General features: G+C 34.7%; 1 protein-coding gene across 1 annotated transcript; it reads right to left on the minus strand.

Moving 5' to 3' along the window:
- LOC149414650 (nose resistant to fluoxetine protein 6-like) lies at window positions 1-19,493 on the minus strand. The gene is made up of 11 exons (XM_089643367.1): window positions 19,279-19,493; window positions 16,633-16,868; window positions 14,406-14,599; window positions 13,714-13,847; window positions 13,033-13,180; window positions 11,385-11,540; window positions 10,381-10,503; window positions 9,931-10,176; window positions 5,548-5,643; window positions 3,933-4,062; window positions 1-54 (listed from the first exon to the last, which is right to left on the minus strand). The coding sequence occupies exons 1-11, from the start codon at window positions 19,478-19,480 to the stop codon at window positions 1-3; spliced, it is 1,719 nt and encodes a 572-aa protein (XP_089499493.1). The 5' UTR covers window positions 19,481-19,493.
- Window positions 19,494-26,255: the final 6,762 nt, after the last annotated feature.

Below are 26,255 nucleotides of genomic sequence, written 5' to 3' on the forward strand. Positions count from 1 at the left end.
TTATACTATCACATCGAGACACGTCTGGACATGAAACACAAAGCTGGTTGGTTGCTGGGAAGTAAATTATGAACATTTATAAAAGTGTCTTAACTTTGTTTTTCTTTACATTCTTCTTTACATTTTAACTTATATTGGTATTATATTAGCATTACAGGAACTGTATTTTTACATAAAGAAAGTTCGAAAATTGTTCAATTCTTCGTGATATTTTTCCTTAAAGGAAAAGTTCCTTCTTTACTTTCATTTTTTTATTTTTTGTTATTTTTCATTTCCTTGTTTTATATATTAATATTTCTTTAGTTTAATATATCAGCTAAACAATAGTAAAAAGAAAAAAAATGAATATACATTTGTATTACTTTACCAACAGAATTTCTTCAATTCAGTTTCATTTTTCAAATTCATATTCTTGTTTTTATCTATTAATTCAGCTTATGTTATGTTAATTCAGTTATTATGTCAGCTAAATAATAGTAAAATATGTCGTGATATAACTGGAAGTATTCTAGAATATGAATATACATATGTATTTTTTTTAACAACAGAATAGTCAACACTATAATGTACCATAATTTACATGTAAAAACATTATCATATTGGAATGTCCTAAAACGGGCAATCGCCTAGTTGGACATTTTAAGTTCATTAATTGTATTATGTAATATTTACAAACAAACAATAAATAAATAAATAAATAAATAAATAAATACATAAACGAAATATTCGACTCTGAAAATAGAAGAAATTTATTTAGCCGAATTTGGACTTCGCAAATTTGTTCATAACGTGGCGAGTAATTTGCGCTCCCATGTAAAAATGTCTATTCATTCAAAAGCAGATTTTACTTTTAAGAACTAAATGGTGATATTATAAGGCGAGATGCCTATATACTATCAGATTGATTTATTGACGAATCACAGTCAGCTTTACCCTCTTCGTTCTTCAACAGTTGATTTTACCCCTCATCCTTAATTTCTAGTCTATTAATATTCATATGTCTGTGGAGAAAGGTTATTTTAATTACTGGTTGTTATTGTCTAGCTTTGATTAAGCACCATCTATATATTTCAAAAAAATGGCACTACAAAAATAAACCGAATAGGCATTTCTCTGAAATCGTATGACATTACAGCAGTTAATATAAGAAATAAATGTCGGTCCTACCCGATCGGTATGCATTTGGCAAGGTTGTTGGCGCAGTTCAGTCCAATCCCTGGGAAGGAAGGTACAATCATATTTTTTTTCCATAGATATGTAAAGTTGTGCCAATATTCGAAAAAAGGAGACAAACACAACAAAAAAAGTGGGTGTGTCAAGCCTACGCAAGACAGAAGTGAAACTTCTTTTGTTAAACCGTATGAACCACAATCAATTACGTATTTCACTCGTATTACACTCACGACGCAGTATACTAACCAAGCAGCTGATGCTTGGCGTGGCGCAGTTCGCTGGTGTCTGAGAGAGAGGAAAGAAGAGAAGAGAGAGAACGTTCGTGAGCGGCTCCCCCACCTCAACAAGCGCATATGGTGAGAGAGGGACAGTGAACGGTGAGCGGTGGTGGGGGTACCCGCATTTTCGTGTCGATCCTGACTCGGTTTTACTCCGTCCCCGAATTACGCGCCTAAAGAAGTTTCACTTCAATATAATATATTTTTAAAAATAATGTACAATGTACAGAAATAGAATCCCACACAAGATCGCGTAGTGCGCTCTAGCGAACGGATATTTTATCAGAGGGAGATAGTTTTAATTTTTTTTTCTGTAAATTATTACATATTATCAAAATAAATAAATTAATTAAATAAATGTAATACAATTATCATAATATACGGATTAGATAATAATTTTAATCCAACACAATAACGCAAAGCGCGCTCTAGCGGAGTAATGTTTTATCACAGTGAGATAAGTGTTTTTATTATTTTGCAATATTATTTTCTTTTAAAAAATGTTCTGACCTACTAAAAAATAAGATATTGAATGAAAAAGGCGTTAAAAACAAAAAAATAATGTGCGATGGCCGAGAATCGAACTCGGATCAACTGCTTGGAAGGCAACTATGCTGACCATTACACCACCAACGCCAGTTGTCGGGATGAGCTAAGAAGCATTTATATGTTACTTCAAAACTTTGAAAATTATTACATATTATCAAAATAAATAAATTAATTAAATAAATGTAATACAATTATCATAATATACGGATTAGATAATAATTTTAATCCAACACAATAACGCAAAGCGCGCTCTAGCGGAGTAATGTTTTATCACAGTGAGATAAGTGTTTTTATTATTTTGCAATATTATTTTCTTTTAAAAAATGTTCTGACCTACTAAAAAATAAGATATTGAATGAAAAAGGCGTTAAAAACAAAAAAATAATGTGCGATGGCCGAGAATCGAACTCGGATCAACTGCTTGGAAGGCAACTATGCTGACCATTACACCACCAACGCCAGTTGTCGGGATGAGCTAAGAAGCATTTATATGTTACTTCAAAACTTTGACTAGATCAAATGAACTTTAATCGGTGGTGGGGGTACCCGCATTTTCGTTTCGATCGTGACTCGGTTTTACTCCGTCCCCGAAAATTCATTACGCGCCTAAAGAAGTTTCACTTCAAAAAAACACAATGTAAAAGCTTATTTAATGGGCATAAATAAATTGATATTATAACCATGTAACCCCCACCTTCCCTTGTCCCACCCCACCACACCCTCTCTGAAGCTCTGTCCTCGTCTAATATGATTTCAATCGATTTATTTTAATATTATATTTTATACATTATTAAAGTTTGTACCTAGACTAGTTTTCTATAATGCTGTCTTATAAACCTAACGTAAATGTTGGTTTGGTGACGGCTTTGTATTCAAATTACAACACCTCCTCGGTAAAAAAATGAACGCTGTTCCTCGGTTTCGCTTACGAGTTTGAACGCTTGTACAAGGAGTTTAAACAGAGTTGGGTTGTTAAGTTTATCTCCATATTTGTGACATACGCTATGTGGTGTCATTTTTAAATGAATTTAACTGGACAGGGCTAATCTAGTCTAATATAGCAATGGCAATAATACAAGATATCTAGTGAGAGAAGATTTAAATAAATTGCTCAATCTGGGACAGATTTTCCATCCTGTTCATATATGAGATCCCCTGAGACGAGAGATGCAACCTGTCTATTTTTACAGATGACGTCAAACTGTACGTTTCCTTGCTAAAAGCAAACATGGCCGCTATATACCTACAGAGGGCGCTCGACGCGCTCGTAGAGTACTACAAAAAATGGCACCTGAAGTTAAATGATGGGAAAACCGAAGCTTTTATGTACACGAGGAAACGACAGAAAATACCTGACTTCAACATCGAAATGGGAGGACACGTAATCAAATGGAAAGATGAAGTCACATATCTGGGCCTGACCACGGACTCGCGCCTCAACTGGAAATCTCACCAAGCCAAGATGGAGCCAATTTTGAACAGACGAAGCCCGTTACTTCCCAAAACCAAACTCCTCACTTATTAGTAGAAACTACTCACTTATTCGCCCGGTACTGTCTTATGCGATTCCCTTATGGAGCAGTATCTCACACACGGACCACACGAAACTACATACGCTTCAAAATCTCTGCATTAAAATCACATACAACACGAGACTCGGAACAAACTTGAAGATACTGCACGGCCGGAACAGTTGCTCATACCTAAACCTAGGTGTCCCTGCACTCCTTTGCCTCCCAAGCTGATGCTGATGCTGTGCCACAAATGATGTCTGGCAGATAAGGCACACCAACGAACTATATTCAAAACTCAAGGAGACCAGTAGGAGTGGAGGGGTTTCCTAGAAGGCGACCAAGTCTCCAAGAGTTGCACCACCAATGATGCAACATCAACAAATTTGCTATGACTACACTTAAAATAAAAAAAACTTACCTTATTGATAGGCAGTTTCCCATTGAAATATTGAAGGAAGCAACCCCCGGTAATCCCAATAATGTAAGGACCAATTCTTGTCCAGGTCGGGGAATATATCAAATCAAAGCTTGTCCACATATTATCAACGCTGCAATTGAAAACACAAAAAAAGTTAATTAACCATAAAAAAATATTTTAAAAATTCTTAATTGTATTATAGACAGCCCTGATTTATTAAGCACCTTCAAAATACCAACTAGAACTACTCGGTCAATATTTCTAACAATATCAGGACTGAGTCATTTAGATACTCACTTGTACCTTGGTTACATGTAGTTGGTAATAATTTCACAGATATTATAGATGTGTTCAACTGCACGGAATATAGTTACAAGAAGGCTATAGTAAAATACCTCAATAATATTAATATCTAAGCTAAGCATAACTCTATTTTTTCATAATTTTATTAAAAATAAGGAAATATACAGATTTAGGAAATGAGATTAAAAGAATTTGGCATTCTCAGACTATAAAAATATTACCATTTGTTATTTCAGCTACGGGCATTATACCTCATTCAAAATTTAGGCGTATTAGATCTGTCAAAGAATTTATATATAAAAATGCAAAAATCAGTCATTTTAAATACATGCAGGATTACGAAAGATTTTTTAAATATTTATACTGAGGGATCAGTAGGATTTATAGGTCCAATTAGGAGTTCTACCGAGCCGAACCCACTGATATGAAAATATCTGGAGTCGGTGAATTATTTTCCCATTTGATCTCTGGTGATTTGACGTGTTGTTCTTGTATTATTTTGTATTTATTATGCTTATATAGTGCACTTGCATAATGTGGATTGACTAGATGATCATTTGTGGAAGTGTGTGGAAGGGTTTAGTTTTTCCTGTGGGGAAGACTTAACCCGGACATAAAGTCGGAATATAAAAAATACAGTATATCAATTTTAAAATGAATATTTCCATAGAATTTATAAATTATAATAACTTCTTCACCAGACCTCTCAAACTATCAGATAGAAGAATTATAACTGATATGTTTATTTTTATTAAAAACTATTTAATCTCTAATTGCAGCCCACAATTATTTTCATTCATTTATATGAATGTACCTCCCAGACTAACTCGAAGCAAAGACACTTTTAAATGTAACAATAACCTCAATACTAACTACTCTATTCACCAATCCCAAGAATTCATCACCGCGCAAACAAACTTATTGATATGTTTGGTGTTAAAGATTTTGTGGGTTTCAAAGGGCAACTATCTTTAGACCTATTTGTTTGTTATTAATTTTTATTATTTTTGTCTTTTTTTTCAAATGTTGTCTCTATACTTTCCTACGAGTACATCCTTTTTAGTTTTATTTTGTTTTTAACACCCATATTAATGACTGTATACATGTACGGACATAATTGATTTATGCATTGTTGTTTTAAAAATAAAAACCTTCTGTTGGCACTGAATACATGAATACATGATTTACTGCACAATAATGCAGTAAATCGTATAAAATATGTATCACGTTAAAGCCCATCAGGGCATTTAAATTAAAAAAATAAATAAAGGAATAATGATACATACATAACATTTTATTCATATATACTTACAAAGGAATAATTCCAGCTCCATAAACAGTGTATCCAGTGTAAACGTTGGCAACTACGAGAATCGACGCGAAAGTAAACATTGCCAGTTTCAAATATCTGAAAGAAAAAGTTCACATTTTTACACACATCTCAACTCAACCGTTTGCATCTGTAAAATTGTTTATTGTTTGCAAGCAATATTTAGTAATTACGGGGTGACGTATGTAGTGTAGAGGTGTGTGTATGAGTGTATTAGTATGAAAGTGTGTGTGTGTGCGTATGTTTTCATATGCACATTGAACAGTTTATTACATCATTGACATGATGCTACTTTTAAATATGGCCTAGAAAATCCTAGAAAAGTATTTAGACAAATATTATCGAATGTTTTATGTTATGTTAGAGTTTAGATAAATTTATTATACGCATTTTTTTCAATATTATAATACGTATTATGCACGAAAATGTTTGAAAAAAGAGTTGTCATTGCGATAGTTACATTTCTTTGGACAAATTGCATAATTCCTCTTTTGCAATTCAAAAATAAATGTTACATAAAATATGATATGGTGTACGATATCAAGTAGGTGGGTATTTCAGTATTAGAGTGTTGTAGTACAAATCTAATTATTTCATTAGATACTTTGCTTTTAATTTATTAAATAAGAGAAAATTAGAATCATTCTGTTCACAGAACTACTATTTTTTTATAGATATGGATGAGTAAGCGATTAATTGCTAGCTTATCAAAAAGTTTCCAAAACTAGTCCTTGTAACTTATTTGTTTTAACACCAGATGTCACTGCTCTGTAAAAATTTGACAATTTAGTTAACCCGTTGATTATTAAGAAACCGAATTTGGTCCCAAACATCATATGCCTTTATGAATGCAGGTAGCCAATAGTGTACCAGAGCGATCATACATTATTAAAAATTAGAAATCTCTCTTCCTCTCATGCGAAAAGTTGTGATTTTTTATGTCTGAAAGAAAACGAAATGATGTCTTATTGCTTTTGGAATATTTATACTCAATTCAACCGAAAAAATCCTAAAAAAATGACAAAATGCTTGATTACAAATTGGCTGAATTTTCCGTTGATCGTTAAGGGCCGGAATTCCGATTTTCTACCGATTTATAACATATTTTCCTTGAACACTTTAAGTTTCTAAGTTCTTAAAAAAATATATGTTATTTTTCAACACAATATATGAAGATTTGTAGGGTAGAAACGTTTATTACATAAAATTCCCTCGATAGAAAAAAAAATGCAAAGTATGCTCCAAAATTTATTATTTACACGTTCGTTTCTGTTATATTACTAGTTAAATGTATGAAAAAATTCACATTGCTTCTTTATATGCTACTCAAGGTCTCTGTAAAGATATTTTTACTCTATTGTTAATGAGTCGTGTTTAATTAAATATTTTCACAACTGTCGCTTACGCCTATTGCTTTTAAATCATATTTATTATAGCGCGCTCGCTTCCACTTGAATATTTATCTATCTCCCTTTGAAAAACTTCATTCGCCAACTCGAGGGCTTCGTGGGCAAACGTGTCGTTCAACGTTCTACGATCTACAGACGTGCGATTACGTGCAAATATTTGAATCTATAAAGATAATTTTATGCCTGTAAAGTTTATCGGTTAATAAATATTGTTTTTTCAAAGATGGGAAATACACGAAAGACATCTCGTATTTCAAAGAAAACATTATATCTCCAAAAGGTTCAACGCATGATGCAAGCTAATAGGCGAGAAGAAAAAAATAAAATATTTGATTTATAAACGATAATTTATTATAAAAATAAGTAATTAATATTGTTATTTATGTATTATGTAGTAAAAATTAAATTAATTATTTTATTTTTTCAGAACACGTACTTTGGGAAAAAAACTAATTCCAATGCATTAGAAAATAAGGGGTAAGTTTTTATTTATTTACTTTTTCTTGTTGAGGAATACATATATGATCTTTTTTTATTTTTTATATTAACTCCACACAGGAGGCCATGAAGAAAATAATTTTTCTCAGGGCCTATGTCATCTTTGGGGATGCTGTGTGGAGGGTCCTTTTGTGGAGAGGAAGGAGTGAGTCTTGAAGAGTCCCATGTTGTAGGAGGGAGGAAACACAGAGGCCGGCAGCTCGTTCCACAGCCGAACTGTTAGAACGAATCGTAGAAGCGACCCGTTCTCATGTGACAAATGTCAACCGTGTACAAATGTTGGGCGCGCGTTTGGCGTGTATCCCGACTACGCACCGGTGCCGAAGGGATCAATGACGCTAGTTCCTCAGAGCATCTTCCATTGTAATACCGATAGAACAAGGACAGCATACCTACCTGACGCCTGTGCTCTAAAGATTGCAGTCCGTTTGTTAAGATTGGGGAATCTATCAAACGGACCGCCCGTTTCTGCACAGAGTCAAGGGTTTTTTCAGGTATTTAGGGGCTCCGGACCAGAGATGGCTGCCAAATTCGACAGTAGGGCGCACTTGCGATTTGTACAGGGTCAGCAGTTGTGTAGATACTATTAAAGTATCTGCGGGCCCTGTACAGTACGCCCAACTTCTGAGAGGCCAACTTTACTCTGATTTCTTTTTTAATTAACTTTCTACTACAAAAACACACACGTCACTTCACATCTGCTCTAATGATGGACACTGCAACGATGTCCGAAATGTTGGCTGAAGGGCAACAGAATAAATAACGATAATATGTTATAATGATAATGAGCCATCTATTTTAAATAATAATACTGAGCCAAAATTATTATTTTCGCTCGCGCTTCGTTCTTACAAAAAAAACAGCTATTGAAAGTTCTGAAACTGTGGGGAATTTAATTTAATTTAGTGATGTTATTTTTTCATGTCGGAAGGAGGCTATGAAGAAAATAATTCCCCTCAGAGCCTATGTCATCTTTGAGAATGCTGTGTAGGGGTCTTTTTGAGAAGGAGGGAGTGAACCTGTCCTGAATGTCAACTGTACAATTTCTACCTAGAATTAACTTTATTGTACATTTTTTGATTAACCGTACCTAAGTTTTCTATTTTCAATGTTTCAGATGTGAAATCTATACTATGCAACAGAATGTTTTGCCTGAGTCTTGTAAAGATGTTAAAGGACGGAGGTAATAATAAAATCATTTGAGCCCTTTACTGTTATTTAAAAGGTCACTTCTTGAAGTGCAGTAATAATCAATGTTTTCATTTGTTTCTAACTTCCACGAACAATCTGAAAAGGCATGTAAGGATAATACATAAAATGTAGAAAGGCAAAACGGATTTAAAATTTTAGATGAAATTATTGTGTTGTTTTATTTTTTATTTATTCATTTAGATTTACACACAGTACAATCTGATACAAGATATAATTAAAATATTTTGTGATTATTGAACCTTATCAGGTCGAAATTGGTTCCTAACTAGGCAAACTACCCGTTCCAAGAAACCAAAAAATATGTGAAAGTAAGTGTGTGATTTGTCTTTGTCTATAATATATCTCATTAATGTTTTAATTTGAGTTGTTTAATCGTTACAATCTTATGATAGAGTCGAACTTGAGCTGTTGTGTATGTTTCAATTGTGTATGAGCAATAATTAGAATAATGGAAGATATATATAGTGTGTGATTAGTCTATGTCCATGTTGTGAAATATTTATTTTGTTATTTATTACATTATTTTTCTCTACAGTTTATCAATCAATATATAAGCCACTTGGCATGGTAATACCAAGTTGCGATAAAAACCGATTAAGAGCTTTCATTTCATTATTGACACCATGTCTAATGGATTGTTCAAGTTTAAGAAGTTCAAGTGTAAAGTAAATTGACAGTTTTTAGGTTATTCTGACGTTTCAGTTTGTGTTAAAAAGTCCTTCATACTTGGTATATATCTACATCCACAACGTACCGTTGCACCTTTTTTTAAATGGTCTTGAGTTTTTCTACCTTGTCTATCATAACGATCCGTACGTCAAGTACGGCTGGTATATCTGTGGTTAAGTACTGTACATTTTTTTTTGATAAAAACCCGAAGATATCTATCTAGAGAGTGGTTTATTTATGTAATTATTTCCGTGTTATTGACGTTTCGAGTAAAAACATTTTTCGTGTTTGGTATTAACTTTTTATTATTTAGAAATATTATTGTTTCTTTCAAATACAAATATATGGAGAAAAAAAAATCCAGTTTCTAAAATGGTATTGGTCTTTACGACAACTTCTAAAATCAGCGCCCTTGAGGTGATTTTGCACAAAAACGGCGCTATACAAATCATCCAAATATTATTATCATTAAATATTAAGAAACCTATAATAAATTTAAATTTGATCGTAAGCATTCCAACAATCGCAGTGAAGACCTCTATGAATACTTATTTAAAACACTGAAGGGTTAACTCACTTGGTGGCTATTGTTAGCAGAACTGTACCCACTAAGAAGGTTTGCATATCGCTGCTAAGGTACCAACTCCAGGACATGCACATCTCCGCCTTGGGGAAGAGGTTGTTGATGAAGAGCAGGTTCTTCCACCAGCTGCTCTGGCAAGTTATGTCGTTCCTCTCTTCCGACCACAAAACTGTTTGCCGATGCCTCATGGCTGATGTCGTGTAAGCAAAACCGAGGGCAAACAGATATGCCGGAAGTAATCTGAAACAATCGGTGATTCAATCCAAAATTTCATTTGTAATTTGAATACCTTTCTTGAAAGAATTGGGTTTGTGCACGGACAATACTATCTATTCGTTTTATAGAATAACTTAATGGGTTAAACCTCAAATTATAATATTTAATTATTGAAGACATTGAAGGAAAAACACTATGTAATATGTTTTACATAAAAAGACTGCTGACCTTGCTACTCTGTGTAAAGTTGATCGACAAACTGAGCTCATCTTTTTGCTCAATGACTCGGTGACTCCTGCTTTTGCCTTTTTTATCTCTGATCCCAAGAAACTATATCCTAAAAGGAAGCCACTGAAAAAATCAGAACACGAATTTTAACATTTTGGATGGATAGAAGGCAGAAGATTCATTTGTTTATTATTTTTGTAGATGGTCAATTTTTTTTACACCTCACAATCGTTGTACTTGTTATGGTAACCGGATAAAACGGAATAATGACAAAACAGAACATGATAAAAATTGTTATGTTATGTTAGATTTGTTGTTTGTCTGATCTTTTCTTAAATTTTCATTTTTGTCACTGTACTATTCTGTCATGGCACCAATTGCTCAGTTTTTATTTTTGATATGTTCATATATTTTTAAAAAATTGTACTTATATTAGGAGATATGTTTTGTTATGTGTTTTCATTGTAAAAAAATATATCGGGGAATAAGGAATAGTAAGGAGACGAATGAAAGCTGTTGGAACTTTAAACCACAAGCTTAAAAAATAACTTATATTTTTTTGAGAACTAAATATCTTGAAGTGTTGAAGAGAAATATGTTATAAATCGGTAGAAATTCGTCTTAGTGTATTTCATAATAGTATTTATTTAAAATGCTTTCCGATCTTCCTGTAATACCAGACACGTTGGATAAAGCAGAAATCACGCAAGAGGGCGCGCTTTTGTCCAACATCCGTCTCCTTTATCCAATATCCAACGTTAACACACAAGATTTCGTCACTTTGTCCAACATCCAAATTAAAAACGTGTTTTCTGAGTAATTTTAAACATTCGGAATAATTTAAAATAATAATTTCTAACACCATAAATTAATTTAGTAATTTTACAATTGAGCTAATCTTTAAAGCGCTCTTTGTTCCTATTTACGTGTTGGTCTGTTGGATAAAAACGAACTAAAGCGACGAAATGTTGATGGTAATTTAGTATAATTCAGTGTGGGCCAACCTTATACTGATGAATGTGTCCACAGTGAAAGAGGAATTAGTAAATACTTGCAGGGCCAGATGGTCCGATATGTAGTATACAAATGTTCTATTGAAGATTGAGTCACCCATATACAACATTCCATGGTTTATCACTATCCAAATTGTGGTGACAGATCTGCAATTGAAGGGTTAAAAAAATATGCATCGATATAAAGGACATTTTATTATATTAATTAGCTGTACCCCGCTACGCGTTGCTGTGGCTCAATCTGTCTGTGAAAATAGAGAAACAATAGCGCGTTTTGTTTTTACGTCCAACAGATGGCGTTTTAAATAAAAACATGTTTTCACATGTCACAGGTGACATCTATATTAATATACAAAAACACAAAATACAAAATTTCAAAGCAATCGGCGAAGAACTTTCGGAGATGTAAGATTTTAAATAAACGAACATTTACATTTTTATTTATATATATATATATTTTATATTTATGTTTTAGAATATTTACTGCATAAAACAGTGACAACAAAAGTTCTACGCAATAAAATACATGTTACATATAATTTTCCATTTAAATGTACATAATATAAGAAACAAACAAAAATTAAACAAGGTTTGAAAGTGCAGATTGCACAAAAAATAATATTTGTTAATAAGTGAATACAAGTAATTTAAAATAAGGAGTACCTAATAACCATCGCTTCTACGCTATGCTCCTAAAGAATAATATAATGCAACAAAAAAATATCATTCAGGTATATCTGATACAATGGTAAACTTATTTTAAATATGTCGATATTTGAGGTGAATTTGTGTCCGTACTAAGAGCGTCTAAATAGAAAATGTTTGCCGTAAAAATGTCCCCCCGCTCCCAGGAGGGAACCCCTAACTATGCGAATGCTATAGCTAGGCCCTTGGTTGTGCATCACTGTGGTATGTTATAGAAAAGTAATCCGTGATTTTGTTAAGGCACAAAGCATGATTAATAAGAGTAGGCAAATAATTTAAAAGCTGTGACATACTTGATATAGGTACGCCAATTATATGTTAAAACTCTACTAAACTACATTTTCGACCAAAAAAACAATCCCCAACAAACACAAAATATCACTAATAGACCGATCAGAAAAGCGTATAAAAAAACATAAAAACTCCGACGGTAAACACTACCTTTGGACAAAGACACCATAAATACCACGCTATTAAATCATTCAACAGTCTTCCACTTGAAACAAAAATTGAGGAAAATAAAAATAAATTCAAACACAAAATAAAAAAATGGATTAAAGAACAAAAAAGACAATATTTCCAAAATTCTATAACATAAGAGAATAAAACATATACACGCAACACAAAAAATGTATAAGGCAAGCGGCACGCACAAGCACATAGATCATTGTAAGTGCCGATTTCCATTCTATTCTAATGTTTTTATTTTGGTGTGAGAGTTGGATTTTGATTTCTAATATTTATTTTTGGTGTAAATTTATCTTTATTTTAATGTTGTTTTTTGTTTCAATGTATAAATTCGTATATTTTAAAATGGGGGCCTCAGCACGGGTGAACAACCCAGTGAGGCCAACGTTGCTGAATTGAAATGTGAAGTACTGTAGAGTAATGTATCAATAAAAAATAAAAAAAAATAAATAAAAAAATTACTAACCTTATTCCAAAAATTGGCAACATCGAATTATCTTCACCAGGAGATGTGCTGAAAATATTCCTGGCGTTCATATCAACGCTAAAACAACGTATGAACTTCGCTGCAAAACTAATTTTCTGTGTTTTTTCCGGAGCCACGAAAAAATCATCTATAAAATAAAAAAGCTTTTTTACCACAAAATTTAATGTAAATATCAACCAAATAAAGGGTGTAGAAAACAGACAGTACAATTTTAAAGGGCTGGTACATCCCGTTTGGTGGGGGTAGGCACATGGAAGGAGACTCACAGTGCACTGTGTTGAGGGTCGTGCTGTTTTCAGTCGCTAGTGTTAGAAGTAGAATAGAAGTATAGTATGGTATAAGTATATAGAAGTTCAATGTAAAAATACCAAAATGATGAAACTATCTTTTTAATTAATTATAAATTTTAATATTCATAATTACAAACACTAAATATTCATGTTGATGTTTACCACTCTTCTAGACACAAGCGCCAGCTTCTATAGAGGAGGAAAATTAAAAAATCAAAAGCAGTGAAAACTAATTGTATGAATTATTTTAGTTAAAATTATTAATTATACTCTGTAATACTATTATACTGTAAATTGATTAATTATAATAAATATGTAATAAAATTTCTAAAAAAAAAATAATAGAAGTGTTTCCATTTTGGAAACTTACCACTGGTGTTATTTTTGCAATCGTTTTCTTTTACAGTAACATCTTTTCTTTTTTCTTCGACCATGGGTTTATAAATTGTCACATCGTATATTGTCCCCATGACGCACAGTGCCAATGTAGTTGCAACGCTTACTCTAAAATCAAAGGGCATTATTTAGAGACATCCACAACGAAACTGTTATAACGGAAGCTGAAGCGAAAGCGGATATTATTCCTGAATAAGAAATTCAATGAGAACGGGTAGAATTGGAGTTTTTATAACCCCTTTAGCTTATTAGTTTTTATAACCCCTCAACATGGATCCTTTAGCTTATTTAGTTTTTTAACCTCATAAGCTTAGCTTGGCTCTGAAATATCCCAATGTACTTCTCCTAGGAGAACTGCCGGAAAACAGATTCCACGGAAAATATTTTCGAATTACATTTGATTCAAGATAAGTTCGCTGTTTTTGAACGGATTTCTAAATAAAAGAGTATTCTTGAAAGTAGATAAAAGACTTTTTCATATTTTAGTATTACAAAGCGCATATGCCAAACCACTGTTGCCAACGATATCTTTCTTAAAAGTTCCGTTAAATTTTTGTTATAAATTTGCAGAAGCAGAAGCGAAAGTGAAAAGTTTGCAGAACGGTCACCTTAGAAGCGGGAAGAAGCCCTCGAACCTGGTTCCTATTGATTAGGTTAAAAACTCACATGAAAATCTTAAAAAGTCGGGTTTGTGTCCAGGCATAATCGTCTTCAGTTTTTTTTACCCCTTCCATGGAGAGACTCGTCTCGTAGATTTTTTGGTAGGCAAGGATCCCAGACTCAAAGTATTCTTCGAGGAATCCATAGATCTCAGTTTCCGTGCATGACGAGGGCAGGCAGAGACCCAGAGTTATTCTAACCTTTAAATACACGCTAAAAGTTTAGTTACACCAATTCCTACAATATACCAGCCTCACTCACATTCAAACATATTATTCTGTTAATCTAACCTTTAAAAAATATTACCGGTGACTTAATCAATTCGCACTCACAACGCTCCACTAATAAACACAATTATGTCAAACAGTTAAGTTATTCTAACCTTTAAATAACAATACTGGTAACTCAATCAATGGGCACTCACAACGCTCCACTAATAAACACAATTATGTCAAACAGGTAAGTTATTCTAACCTTTAAAAAATATTACTGGAAACTCAATCAATGCGCACTCACAACGCTCCACTAATAAACACAATTATGTCAAACAGGTAAGTTATTATAACTTTTAAAAAACATGCTCAAAGTTTACTAGCACCAATTCCCAAAATCTGATAATTAAATTCACATTCATTTATTGTGTCATAGATATTTTCTTAACACTCGCGTTATACATATAAACTCATGGCACATATTTTTCCGTTCATAATATATAATTATATATATAATTATCATTATCTAGTAAAACGGTACAATCTACAAAAACATAATTTTGCAAAAAAAAAGTAAGTTATTACAAAAATATTCTGGCATTTTTTTTCTGTTATTATCAAAAAGCGATTGGTATTTTACCCGTGGTATTACAAAGTTTAAAATATAACTGGTTGGTACTTCGGGGATCTGGTGAGGAGACACGAAATGAAAGAGGTTGCGAAGGTCACAGTGTTTTATTGAGTGAGGATGCCGTATATGAGTTGACTTCAGGAACGATGATGAAGACTCCGGATGAAGGCGGTGAGGTGCTGGTCAATGTGCGGGCCTTTGAGTCGACGCCGATGCTGGTGGCCGGACTCGTAGAGGTGTCAGATACTGGTGAAGACCATGGGTCTTCCGGGTGCTCCAGTGCTGAACAGAGAAGCCGAAGGTGCGGTTGACCTGGTCGGCAGTTGTGCGGGAGATGCATAGACCGGCGAGGATGCCGCGGGGTCTAAGTGCGCGGATGTAGCGCTGGTCAGATGTGCTGGAACCAGGGCGCTGTGATGATCCCGCTGGAGTCCATGGAAGAACCGTGCAAAACCCGGCTTATATCGTCTCGTCCTTTGCAGCGGAGGTGCGCAGGTTGACTTGCGGAGACTTGCAAATTGTTGAACAACTATTTATATAGTCAACTAGTATATAGTATATATTATATAGTAACTACGCGAGACCGCTGGTAAACTGGAGGTTGGTCTGTCAAACTAGATACTTCTGGTAGTTTCGATGAAGCTGGAATTATGCCTAGTTAATTGTCTAGACCCTTCTAGCGAATGCGCGAAATGCACCTGGTCAAACTCGCAACGTGTTGACGTAGGTAGTTCTCTCAGCGGCAAGTACTCGTAGCCAGTAGGCTAGAATGTAGGAAGGTTTCACATTGCGTCTGGAGTGTTCTAGATAAAACTCGTAGTATCGCTACAGTACCTACCCAAAAAAACATAATAAGGTAGACAAGATACATTAGTTCCACTTTTAAAAAAGTAAGCCATATAAAATTAATACAGGTAGGTACTATATTATTCAACTTCCTTGGTGGATACTATAGAAATACAAATGAATAGAAGATCAAATCAGGAAAAGGGAACAAACCGACTTTCTCGGAGCAGGGAAGTGCCACAATGGATAGCGCTGCAACTTACTTAGCGAACTTTACTTTTCTGCGCATGGTCTGGTCATTTCAATGTGCGCTCAACGGTTGTCGATGTACGATTGATGTCATAGTTTATTCAAAGCATTCTCGAACCCTAAATGTTCCAAAATATGGTCACGTGGTTTGCCTCCAGATCGTAGAAATGATACCCAGATATTAGGGCAAGTCTATTCATTTGAATGTCTATGGTAGACACCTATTTTAGCTTATCTGGATTTGAAAAGGTTTTTTTTTTAGTAATAAATTCCTCAAACATCTAAGCAATCGACCTTTCCAAATTTTAAAAGATCGCGGTTGGAGGGAGGACTCACAAAGGAAATGATTGAATACCTCATGATCCCAATGCACAAACGTCTGGACAGTAGAGTTGTGTGTAAAGTAAGCGCCGTAGTAGTGGACCGGGAAGGGCGGGAGACTCTGCGGGGTCTCCACGGTGAAGGGGCCGCTGGTCCTGCTGACCGGGATTCGCTTGCTGGAGGTGGAGGCCAGGCACTGCTGGCGGGACCCCAGCCAGTAGGTGTTGCCCCAGTAGAGGCCGGTGGCCGGGACCCCCGACGCGTCCAACACTAGAATAACAAAGGTATTATCTACAAACTTTACTGTCATGACTGGCAGCTTATTCCGGGGTTTGACCATGATATATGCGGCAGTATCTATGTAGGTAGTCAACACGGCAGCGGAAAACATTGTGAATGAAAGAGATAGTATGATTATAGCGACGTATAAAAGGGTGTGTCTGCTTCTTACATAGTGTGTCTTTTTACCTAACTACATGTTGCCTACATTTTTTAAAATATGTTTGCCAAATTTGACCTACTTTATTTGGCATTGTTCACAGTAGTGAACTTTTGAACTTAGATGCTGTAATGCAAAACTTTGTCAATGTTCACTGTGGTAAATATTGTTTCTCTGAAAATATGAAAATGCCAGATTAACAGTCAAATCATGAATATTTAATTTTTGACATCATTGCCAAATTGAGAATAAAGAACACGAAAATAAAATAATAAAAGTTTACTTGGCATTCAAATTAGTTGAAAAGTAGTCATACAAGTCAGGCAATTTCCCCTCACTCTAGATTTGGCTTCAATGCCATTCATTTCATACAATATCGCACTAATGCTCTGTCCAAGGCTTTTTACGTCCATATCGATAACGATGGATGAAGTAATATATCGGGAGAGATGATAACTTGCAACCCTATAACAAGCGAACGTCGAAGGAATTTGCTTGCTTTTCAAGATCGCAATGAGAGATATTATTTGACAAGCTGCTTTCTGGCAGTAGGTAGGAGCCCTGACAAGATAAGCCAACTAAGTATAGGTACTGAAATACCTGCCCTAAGTACCCAACAAAAAGGAACAGTACTCCTTTTATTCACGGGGAACCCTAAACGTTGACAACTAGCAATCTAGGTAACTTAGCAAAGCACCGGTAAGTCTGACGTCCTGGGTTCAATTCATAGACGATCTCGAGAGAGATTTTTGGTATATTATTGCATGTTTGCGGTCGCTTGTCATTTATCATGCGCCAAATTTATAGAACCTTTTTAGGTTTTTACATGGGATAAGCGGAGAAATATGGGTGAATTCAGTGGCTTTAAACCACAGTAAGCAGTTTCACATGTTTCCATAATATATGAATGTTTTGAGGAATGATATTAATTAAATAATATGGTAAATGTATGGATACAACCAATTGCTCGAGTGGCTGACCGAATCTTTTTCTGAATTTTTCTGTTTCAAATTTTCGTTTGAGAGTCGCTAATATTGTCTTGTACTGCTGGATATATAAAAACTCACATGTACTAACTCGCAATGGTAGGCAGTCCCCAACCAACAAACAAATTGCAGTCAAAAGGAATACTTTCCCAGACTCGTCTCAGAGTCTCAGATGAAATGCCTAGCAATCAAGTTAAAATAGGACTTCGCTACACTCAGTCAACTACCCGCATAAATTTAAATCATTTGTAGGAATTGTTGTATTAATTTTTTTTTATATCTAGTGTAATTAATAAATATATTTTTTTATATCTAGTGTAATTTATTTTATATTTATTTATTTTATTTAGCGAATTTGGCAGCCATCTCTGGTCTGGAGCCCCAAAATACCTGAAAAAAACCCTTGACTCTGTGCAGAAACGGGCGGTCCGTTTGATAGATTCCCCAATCTTAACAAACGGACTGCAATCTTTAGAGCACAGGCGTCAGGTAGGTATGCTGTCCTTGTTCTATCGGTATTACAATGGAAGATGCTCTGAGGAACTAGCGTCATTGATCCCTTCGGCACCGGTGCGTAGTCGGGATACACGCCAAACGCGCGCCCAACATTTGTACACAGTTGACACTTGTCACATGAGAACGGGTCGCTTCTACGATTCGTTCTTAAGTTCAACAGCTCGGCTGTGGAACGAACTGCCGGCCTCTGTGTTTCCTCCCTCCTACAACATGGGACTCTTCAAGACCCATGTTCACTCCTTCCTCTCCACAAAAAGACCCTCCACACAGCATCCCCAAAGATGACATAGGCCCTGAGGAAAATTATTTTCTTCAGGGCTTCCTGTGTGGAGTAAATATAAAAAAAATAAAATAAAATTACTATAATAATTTTCTATTTATTTGGACTTCACAATATTGGGACATAATACACGAAAAACTGCAAGACTTTTTGCTTCCTTAACATTTTGAAATCTTAATAAAATATTGTTTTGTGTTGCCGATAAATTTGTCATAAGAAGCCTAAAATCTTTATCGTTGCCACACTATATTGAGTTGGCGTTGCATGGATTTTATCCTGTTGTGTATTATTTCAATTCTTTAAAGTTGTGTTTTATTGCTCAGAAAAATGACACTTGTGCAGTAATTCAGGTGGGATGCACAAACACACCTACATAAATACATTATGTGAAACTGTATTTTGCGACTGTGCAACAGTCATGTAACAAATGAATAGAAGCTTAAGTACATTGAAACTTACATTTAATTGCCCATCTCTGGTTGGCATCGATTCCCTTTTGTATCTGCGTCAGTTCCTTTGTACACACACTGTGGCCCCCATTATTCACCGCAGTCTTGAGCATCCCATAGTAAACTGACTGCGTTTCGAGTTCAATGCCAGAACCCAGCTGCAGACACACTGCCATCAGGACACACACACACGACACCCAGTCCGAACTCATTGTGAACACTTAGTTTTAGTAATTAAAAAAATAACACCTGAACACCATAAAACCGAATCGCAAAGAAATTATTTAAAAATAGTTACCATAGTTGAAGTTGCGAAGTTTACCACGCCTCGGTTTAATGCTTAGATTTGGAAAACCTTTTGTTCCCTTCGCTGGTTTTCAAAATTATGGACATTTTAGTTTATTTTTCACAGAATTTTAAATATTACAGTTGAAGACATCGTACATATTTTTAGGTACTCGTACAGAATATACTATAATCATTAATTATAGTATTGCTGTACTATATGTAAATAAATTGGCGTTTAGTGCCATTTTTGAATGCTGACTCCAAACTCACATAAAATATTGCAGAAGTAACCTACTTCATCCATATTTACCTATTAAAAATAGATTTTCGGTGCATGAGTGCATGCGTGAAGTGACATGTGAAATATTCCAGGGTGATGCGTGAAATTATTCACGTTTAATTTTTAAAATTGAAACTAACTGTGGGAACCAAGCGATAAAATAGATACGAAAATTGTTTTATTTTAATAATAATTCTATATCTTGATGTTTGTATTTATTTTGTTTAAACTTTTGACACAAGTTCACTAACTGCGTTCATTAGAAAGATAATTTTGTGACTTCTCTCTAATTTGTCGACAAAAGATGTAAATATCTGTTTTTGAGAGGCAAATATTTTATAAATACTTTCACCTTCAAAATTCTTCAATTATAATATCCCGTGATCTTTCACGGATCAGAGCCAGAATTAAATAAAACACACGAAACAGTAAATTCAAACACTGAACATGAAACTACACCGAAATAATAATATCGGCAAAATATTCGTGTGTCATCTTCGCGTTCGTAGCGTTAATGAAACTGAGCGAAATTTGATTGAACTAGCCTTAAATTGGAATCTGTAACAGGGGTGTTCAACATGTTTTCATCTTGTGTCTTGTGTTCGAGCACAATGAAATCGATAACTTGACAATATCGGTTCGATAGGCGTAACTACCGAATTTTATTCCGATTTCATTTCATGTCAAATCTTGATCGATATAAACTGGCAACACTGACAACACTGGCGCACCTCTCTATGTATTTACATTCCTAAACATCAGACGGCTACGTTTTAGTAAAAAAAACTTATATATTGACAATTTCATATTTAAATATTGACAATATATATATATTTTTTTTATGTGACACCTCACAGGAGTGTCCCTGCCTGTGCAGTGTACAGACAGGGGAACTATGTCACCACCCGGTTTGAAAAGGCTCGGATTATAGGAGGGAGGAAAAACAGATACCGGTAGCTCGTTCCACATACGAGCCGACGTACACAAAAAACGAGTCGTAAAAACGGCCCGTTCTCATGAAGCCAACGTCAACCGTAAACGGGTGTTCAGTTCGTGTCCGTCGAGTTTCGCGCACGTGCACCGGTGCATCAGCAATCAATGCTGCTAGCTCCTTGGAGCAGGCTCCATTGAAATACCTGTAGAACAGACACAGCATGCCTACATTGCGTCTATGCATTAGAGAAGGCAATCGGTCTGTTAACAACGGATTGTCAATCAGACGGATCGCTCTCCTTTGCACAGATTCAAGCAGGTTTATCGAGTATTTTGGGGCACCAGCCCAAAGGTGGCTCCCAAATTCAATAGTTGGGCGGACTTGAGACTTGTACAGGGTCAGCAGCTGGTCACTGTTGAAGAATCTCCTAGCCCTGTACAAGACGCCCAACTTTTTGGAGGCCTGATTTACTCGGGCTTCTATGGATCCCCGATACTTGAGCTGGTCTGATATAGTAACTCCAAGCATTTCAATGGAGTCTTTATTGGGGAGAGTGCTCCCATCAAATTGCACCAGACAGTCATTGATCTCCCTCTTTGCCGAAATCACACACGCTTGGGTTTTTGAGACGTTGAAACTGACCAAGTTGGCCTTACCCCAGGCACGAACCATCTCGAGGTGGTGGTCAATTTTTTGCTTCAAAACTTCCCGAGCTGTTCGGACATCATAGGTGGAAGGGGGCCTGTAAAAAAGATAACCCTCGTGAACCGTGCTGTCATCAGCGTAGCAGTGAATTGGTGCACATTCAACGAGATCGTTGATGTGCAATAAAAATATAACATTGAAATATTAACTTCAATATACTTTGGCAGTCGGTATGTACTTTTTGACACTAAACAGGGAGTTGGACACTGAAACGGAATCAATTGATCGCGTCTTTGATGAATTAATTAAGTCTATGCATCGTGCATACGATTTATTTCAGTTCTAAGAGCTTAGTTAGTCACCCTCATTCATTAATAAGCCAGTTATTTTACATAACAAACGGCAGTTTCCAAGAAGTTGTGCCTATTGACAGCTTATACGACACCTTGGAGGCCGCACTAAAAGTAGCAGCTTTTGTCAACCGGCTCTTGTCGAATTCATATTCTGACCGTGCTCGCAAATGACTGACCATAGATGACGTATATCAAAATAACATAGGACTTTGTTGATCGTCCGTGCAAGACCTCCTTTGCACTAAACACAACTTACCTTCGATTCTAAATGTCGGTACTTAGAGAAACTTCCACTCAGAAGTGTGTTGGTAATTAATCTAACCAGTAAATTTGGATATTGTATGTATCTTATCCTGTATTATTAAAAATTGTATCAGGAATGGAGTGAGATACGGGGTCGAATTTAAGTCAATATAATATTGTATTGAACAGTAAAACGAAACGTACTGGTATGAAAAGAATTGTAAAAACGACGTTCAAATTAAACAATCCGTCTATCAGAAAATTAAATTCTAACCAAAAGAGTAAAATATACTTTGAAAAAAAAAGTTTTCTTTAAAGTAATGCATAACTAACTATTAAAAACTTGTTGGTTTACCTTCTTAAGGCAATGCCATACGTAGTAATGCAAAATCATGTGTTTTTGGTTTGAAAATTTGGTCGCCTAGAAATGTTTCAGATGCTTTAATTAAATACTGCGAGTAGAATACATCTTGGCCTTTGAAAAAATCGAATATTTTTTAGATAAGTCTTTTTGTAAGCCCAGAAAAAAATAATGTATAAGGCCTATGAAAACTGCTTTAAAGTTGAAAATCTCCTACTACGAACCCATTTTCGGTTATGATTTTATTGTATAATGTGGAAAATTAAGTTATTTATAAAATGATCGAAATTTTTTTAAAATATTTATGCCTGAACATCCGCAAAATAAAATAAAAGGCACTTTTTGGCCATGTTTTTTTTCTTGCATAAATCAAAACAGGCGGATGGTGTTAAGCGGGAATTTAAACCTTATCGCCATCTACGTAAGGGTTATTATTGATAGCGTCTCAATTTAAAATATTACACGACGTAGTGCATCGCCTTAATGTAGAGTGTTTTTTAATGTTAAAAAATCTTTAAAATTATATATTTTTGTAATGCTTTCTGTAATGAATAAATTTCTGTACTCTTCTTTTATATATATATTTGAATTGAACACAATACATTATTATTAATTATTTGAATTGAACACAACTGAGAACGGATTTTTTTATGTCTAAGAGCAATAAGTTGTGACATCACACGTATTGACCTAGCGCCGGGTTTTACCTCAGTTTATTATTATTATCGAATTTTATGATGAAAATTTATTCGAATTTAAATAACTAATTAATAAGGTTAATTAAATAAGAGAAAAATATAGTTGTTTTTAAATCTGAATTACGCTGTATTATTAACCAATCAGTACAAATAAATAAAATTTAATAATTAAATTTTAAAAAACTTATACACACACATATATATATATTTAAATGTATACTATGAAACATTTTTTTAAATATTGCCTAAAAAAAGTCCTAAAAAAGAATTGTCATTGATGTAGTGAAATTTCTTTGGACAAATTTAATAATTCCTCATTTGTATTTCTTTAATGTTAACGTACCCACTTGCAAATCTTATGATTTCAGAGGAAATGTTCACATGTTTTTAATTCTGAATTATCAACCAATCAGAACAAATAAATAAAATTAAACAATAAAAAAAAAACTTACACACACAAAAAAATATTTAATCAATATATATTATGAAAGTAAGTGTACAATGTGCGTGGCGCTGAAAGTCAAAAAGGATTCCCGGTACGATCAAGGGTCTTATATGTGTGTAGCCCTTCATCCCCCATCCATGAAGAAGGTTCCCGTTTTTACCCGAAGGGCGTGATTTTGAAGACATAAGGGAAGTTTCGCCCTCTAGACATTTCTAGAACAGTCCAGAACATTTGAGAGTATTCGAGAGCATTCCCCAACATTCCCAATTCATAACATCCCAGATCATAATGATATAAAAATGGGAGTACAGGCCGTTTCCTGATACTAATTTTAAGTAAATTCGTAATAATATAATATAACTCGCGTATATCCTGCGATATTATTGATAATATACAATGACGAAATGCGAAAATGTTTTTTAAGAACACGTGTGTTCCGACATCGTGACAATACATTGGTTTCTCTAAATAGTATAAGTCACTATCCGAGTGTGTCTGAATGTGCGCTTAGTTCTTCTAAACTATGCAACGGAGTTTGATAGGGTTTTTCCCTATCATTTAAACCATCAAATCTTATTTCAGGTTTCGAAAAATAACACGTCGAATTTGTCATTCACCGTATTAGGAGAGTTCAATATATTCGCTCTCCCCACGGGCAAATTCAGGTATGAACATACAGATTTGAACGACTAGCTCTACAATACAAGTTGTGGTGACGTACCCCAGTGTGAGACTCCGGTAAAAATACGCCGGTGGTCGTTGATTTAAAATACGGATCTCCCGTCGCATTAAGTAACAAATTACCCTTCATCAAATAGCAATGCACGCCACTGCGTTACTCTATTTCGAGCAGAGTACATATATAAAAAAATAAATAATAATACGGGAGACAAGAATGAATCATTAATAACCCACTGAGCAGATAATGCCAAGAAGTCTGCACCGATGACTGATATCGCTAAAGTTCACAAGATCATTCGACTCCTAGGACCCACACAGTTCAGTGAAATAATTGATTGTCTGGTCAATAAGTAATTAATTACGAATTTTGAAAATGTTTGATCTATAATTTCAACGGGTGTACCCAAGGACAAATTAGAACACGTGGCCACACTGACATTCCAACACAAACACTTCTGTCGGCTATGTCTTCAGTAGGCACGCACTTTTCGTCAATAATTTGTATCGTTTGGACTTGGATCTCTAAAACAGAGCGCTTCTTCTAGGCAAAACGTGTAAAAAAATACCAGGGATGTGCTTTATTTCAAATAAATCCATTTCAAATGGAAATGCAAAATGGGTATTTTCCATTTTGCATTTTAAATGCTTTTCTAAAAACCATTTTGCATTTTGCATTTCAAATGCTTTTTTGCAACATTCTTCCTACTATCTCCACTCATCTGTTTTTAATAAGCCCCAAATATCAGTCGGTCCTCAACCTCGCTATGAGAGATAATTTACACTTGTCAAGTTGCTCCCTGGTAGAAGCCCTGGCAATTAGTGATACCATTACAAAAAATACTGATTCAAATACCGAACATGGGACCATGACGCTGTAATCTTAAATGTTAGATAGCAGTTAGATAGTTGTTTTTTACGTTGGCAACATTAGTCCCGCGCAATTTTTTTGTGGTTTCATAATCTGTAGTCGTGGTATTTTTGGATTTACTAATATGTTATATATAGCTCTCTATAAATGTTATATAATATGTTATATTATATTCAGTAATATGTTTGTTCTACATTGATGTCCATTATTAAATGACAACATTGTTTAAAAATTCTATAAAAATTCTAATTGTTTGACCTGAGAAACCATTTTGCATTTTGAAAATAGGTATTTTGCATTTTGCATTTGAAATGCTTTTCTAAAAACCATTTTGCATTTTCAAATGGAAAAGTTTTGACCCATTTCCATTTTGCATTTAAAATGGTTTTGGGTACCCATTTTGCACATCTCTAAAAATTACTTACGCAATACACTCGGCAAGTTGAGTATCACATATACATACTACCTATTTGAACTTGTGACAGTAGAGTTAAAACCAGTAAACTTGACATAAATTGCCTATTGAAAAAATGTTTTTACTTTCGCAATGGATTTCACATCGGTTATCTCCAACGCTGCAAGGCAGTCAACGCTATAAACAAGGTATTTCTTGACCCTGGTAATAAATTTAAGAACGACCAAGTAGCAACAATTAACTAAAATTCGGCAGCGGTAGCCGTCAAAACAACATTAATATTTGTGAGGTAATCCAGTTTATTACTGATCAAAAAATACAAATTTGTGCAAGGTGACCGACAGTAGTAAGGTAAATAGTTACAGACGAAATTCTAGACGACCAAACTGTTGTAACAGAAATAATTTACAAACTAGACATACCTGCAAAAAACATTATAAAAATGTACAAGTTCACTACATTTTTTCTGTTTTTATCGTTCAAGGCAGCTATTTTTTTTATATTTTTTTTTTATACTAACTCTACACAGGAGGCCCTGAAGAAAATAATTTCCCTCAGGGCCTATGTCATCTTTGGGGATGCTGTGTGGAGGGTCTTTTTGTGGAGAGGAAGGAGTGAACATGGGTCTTGAAGAGTCCCATGTTGTAGGAGGGAGGAAACACAGAGGCCGGCAGTTCGTTTCACAGCCGAGCTGTTGAACTTAAGAACGAATCGTAGAAGTGACCCGTTCTCATGTGACATATGTCAACCGTGTACAAATGTTGGGCGCGCGTTTG

Source organism: Hesperophylax consimilis, chromosome 19 (assembly GCF_061612785.1).
Source record: "Hesperophylax consimilis isolate HC1 chromosome 19, BYU_Hcon_1.0, whole genome shotgun sequence".
Classification (NCBI taxonomy): domain Eukaryota; kingdom Metazoa; phylum Arthropoda; class Insecta; order Trichoptera; family Limnephilidae; genus Hesperophylax; species Hesperophylax consimilis.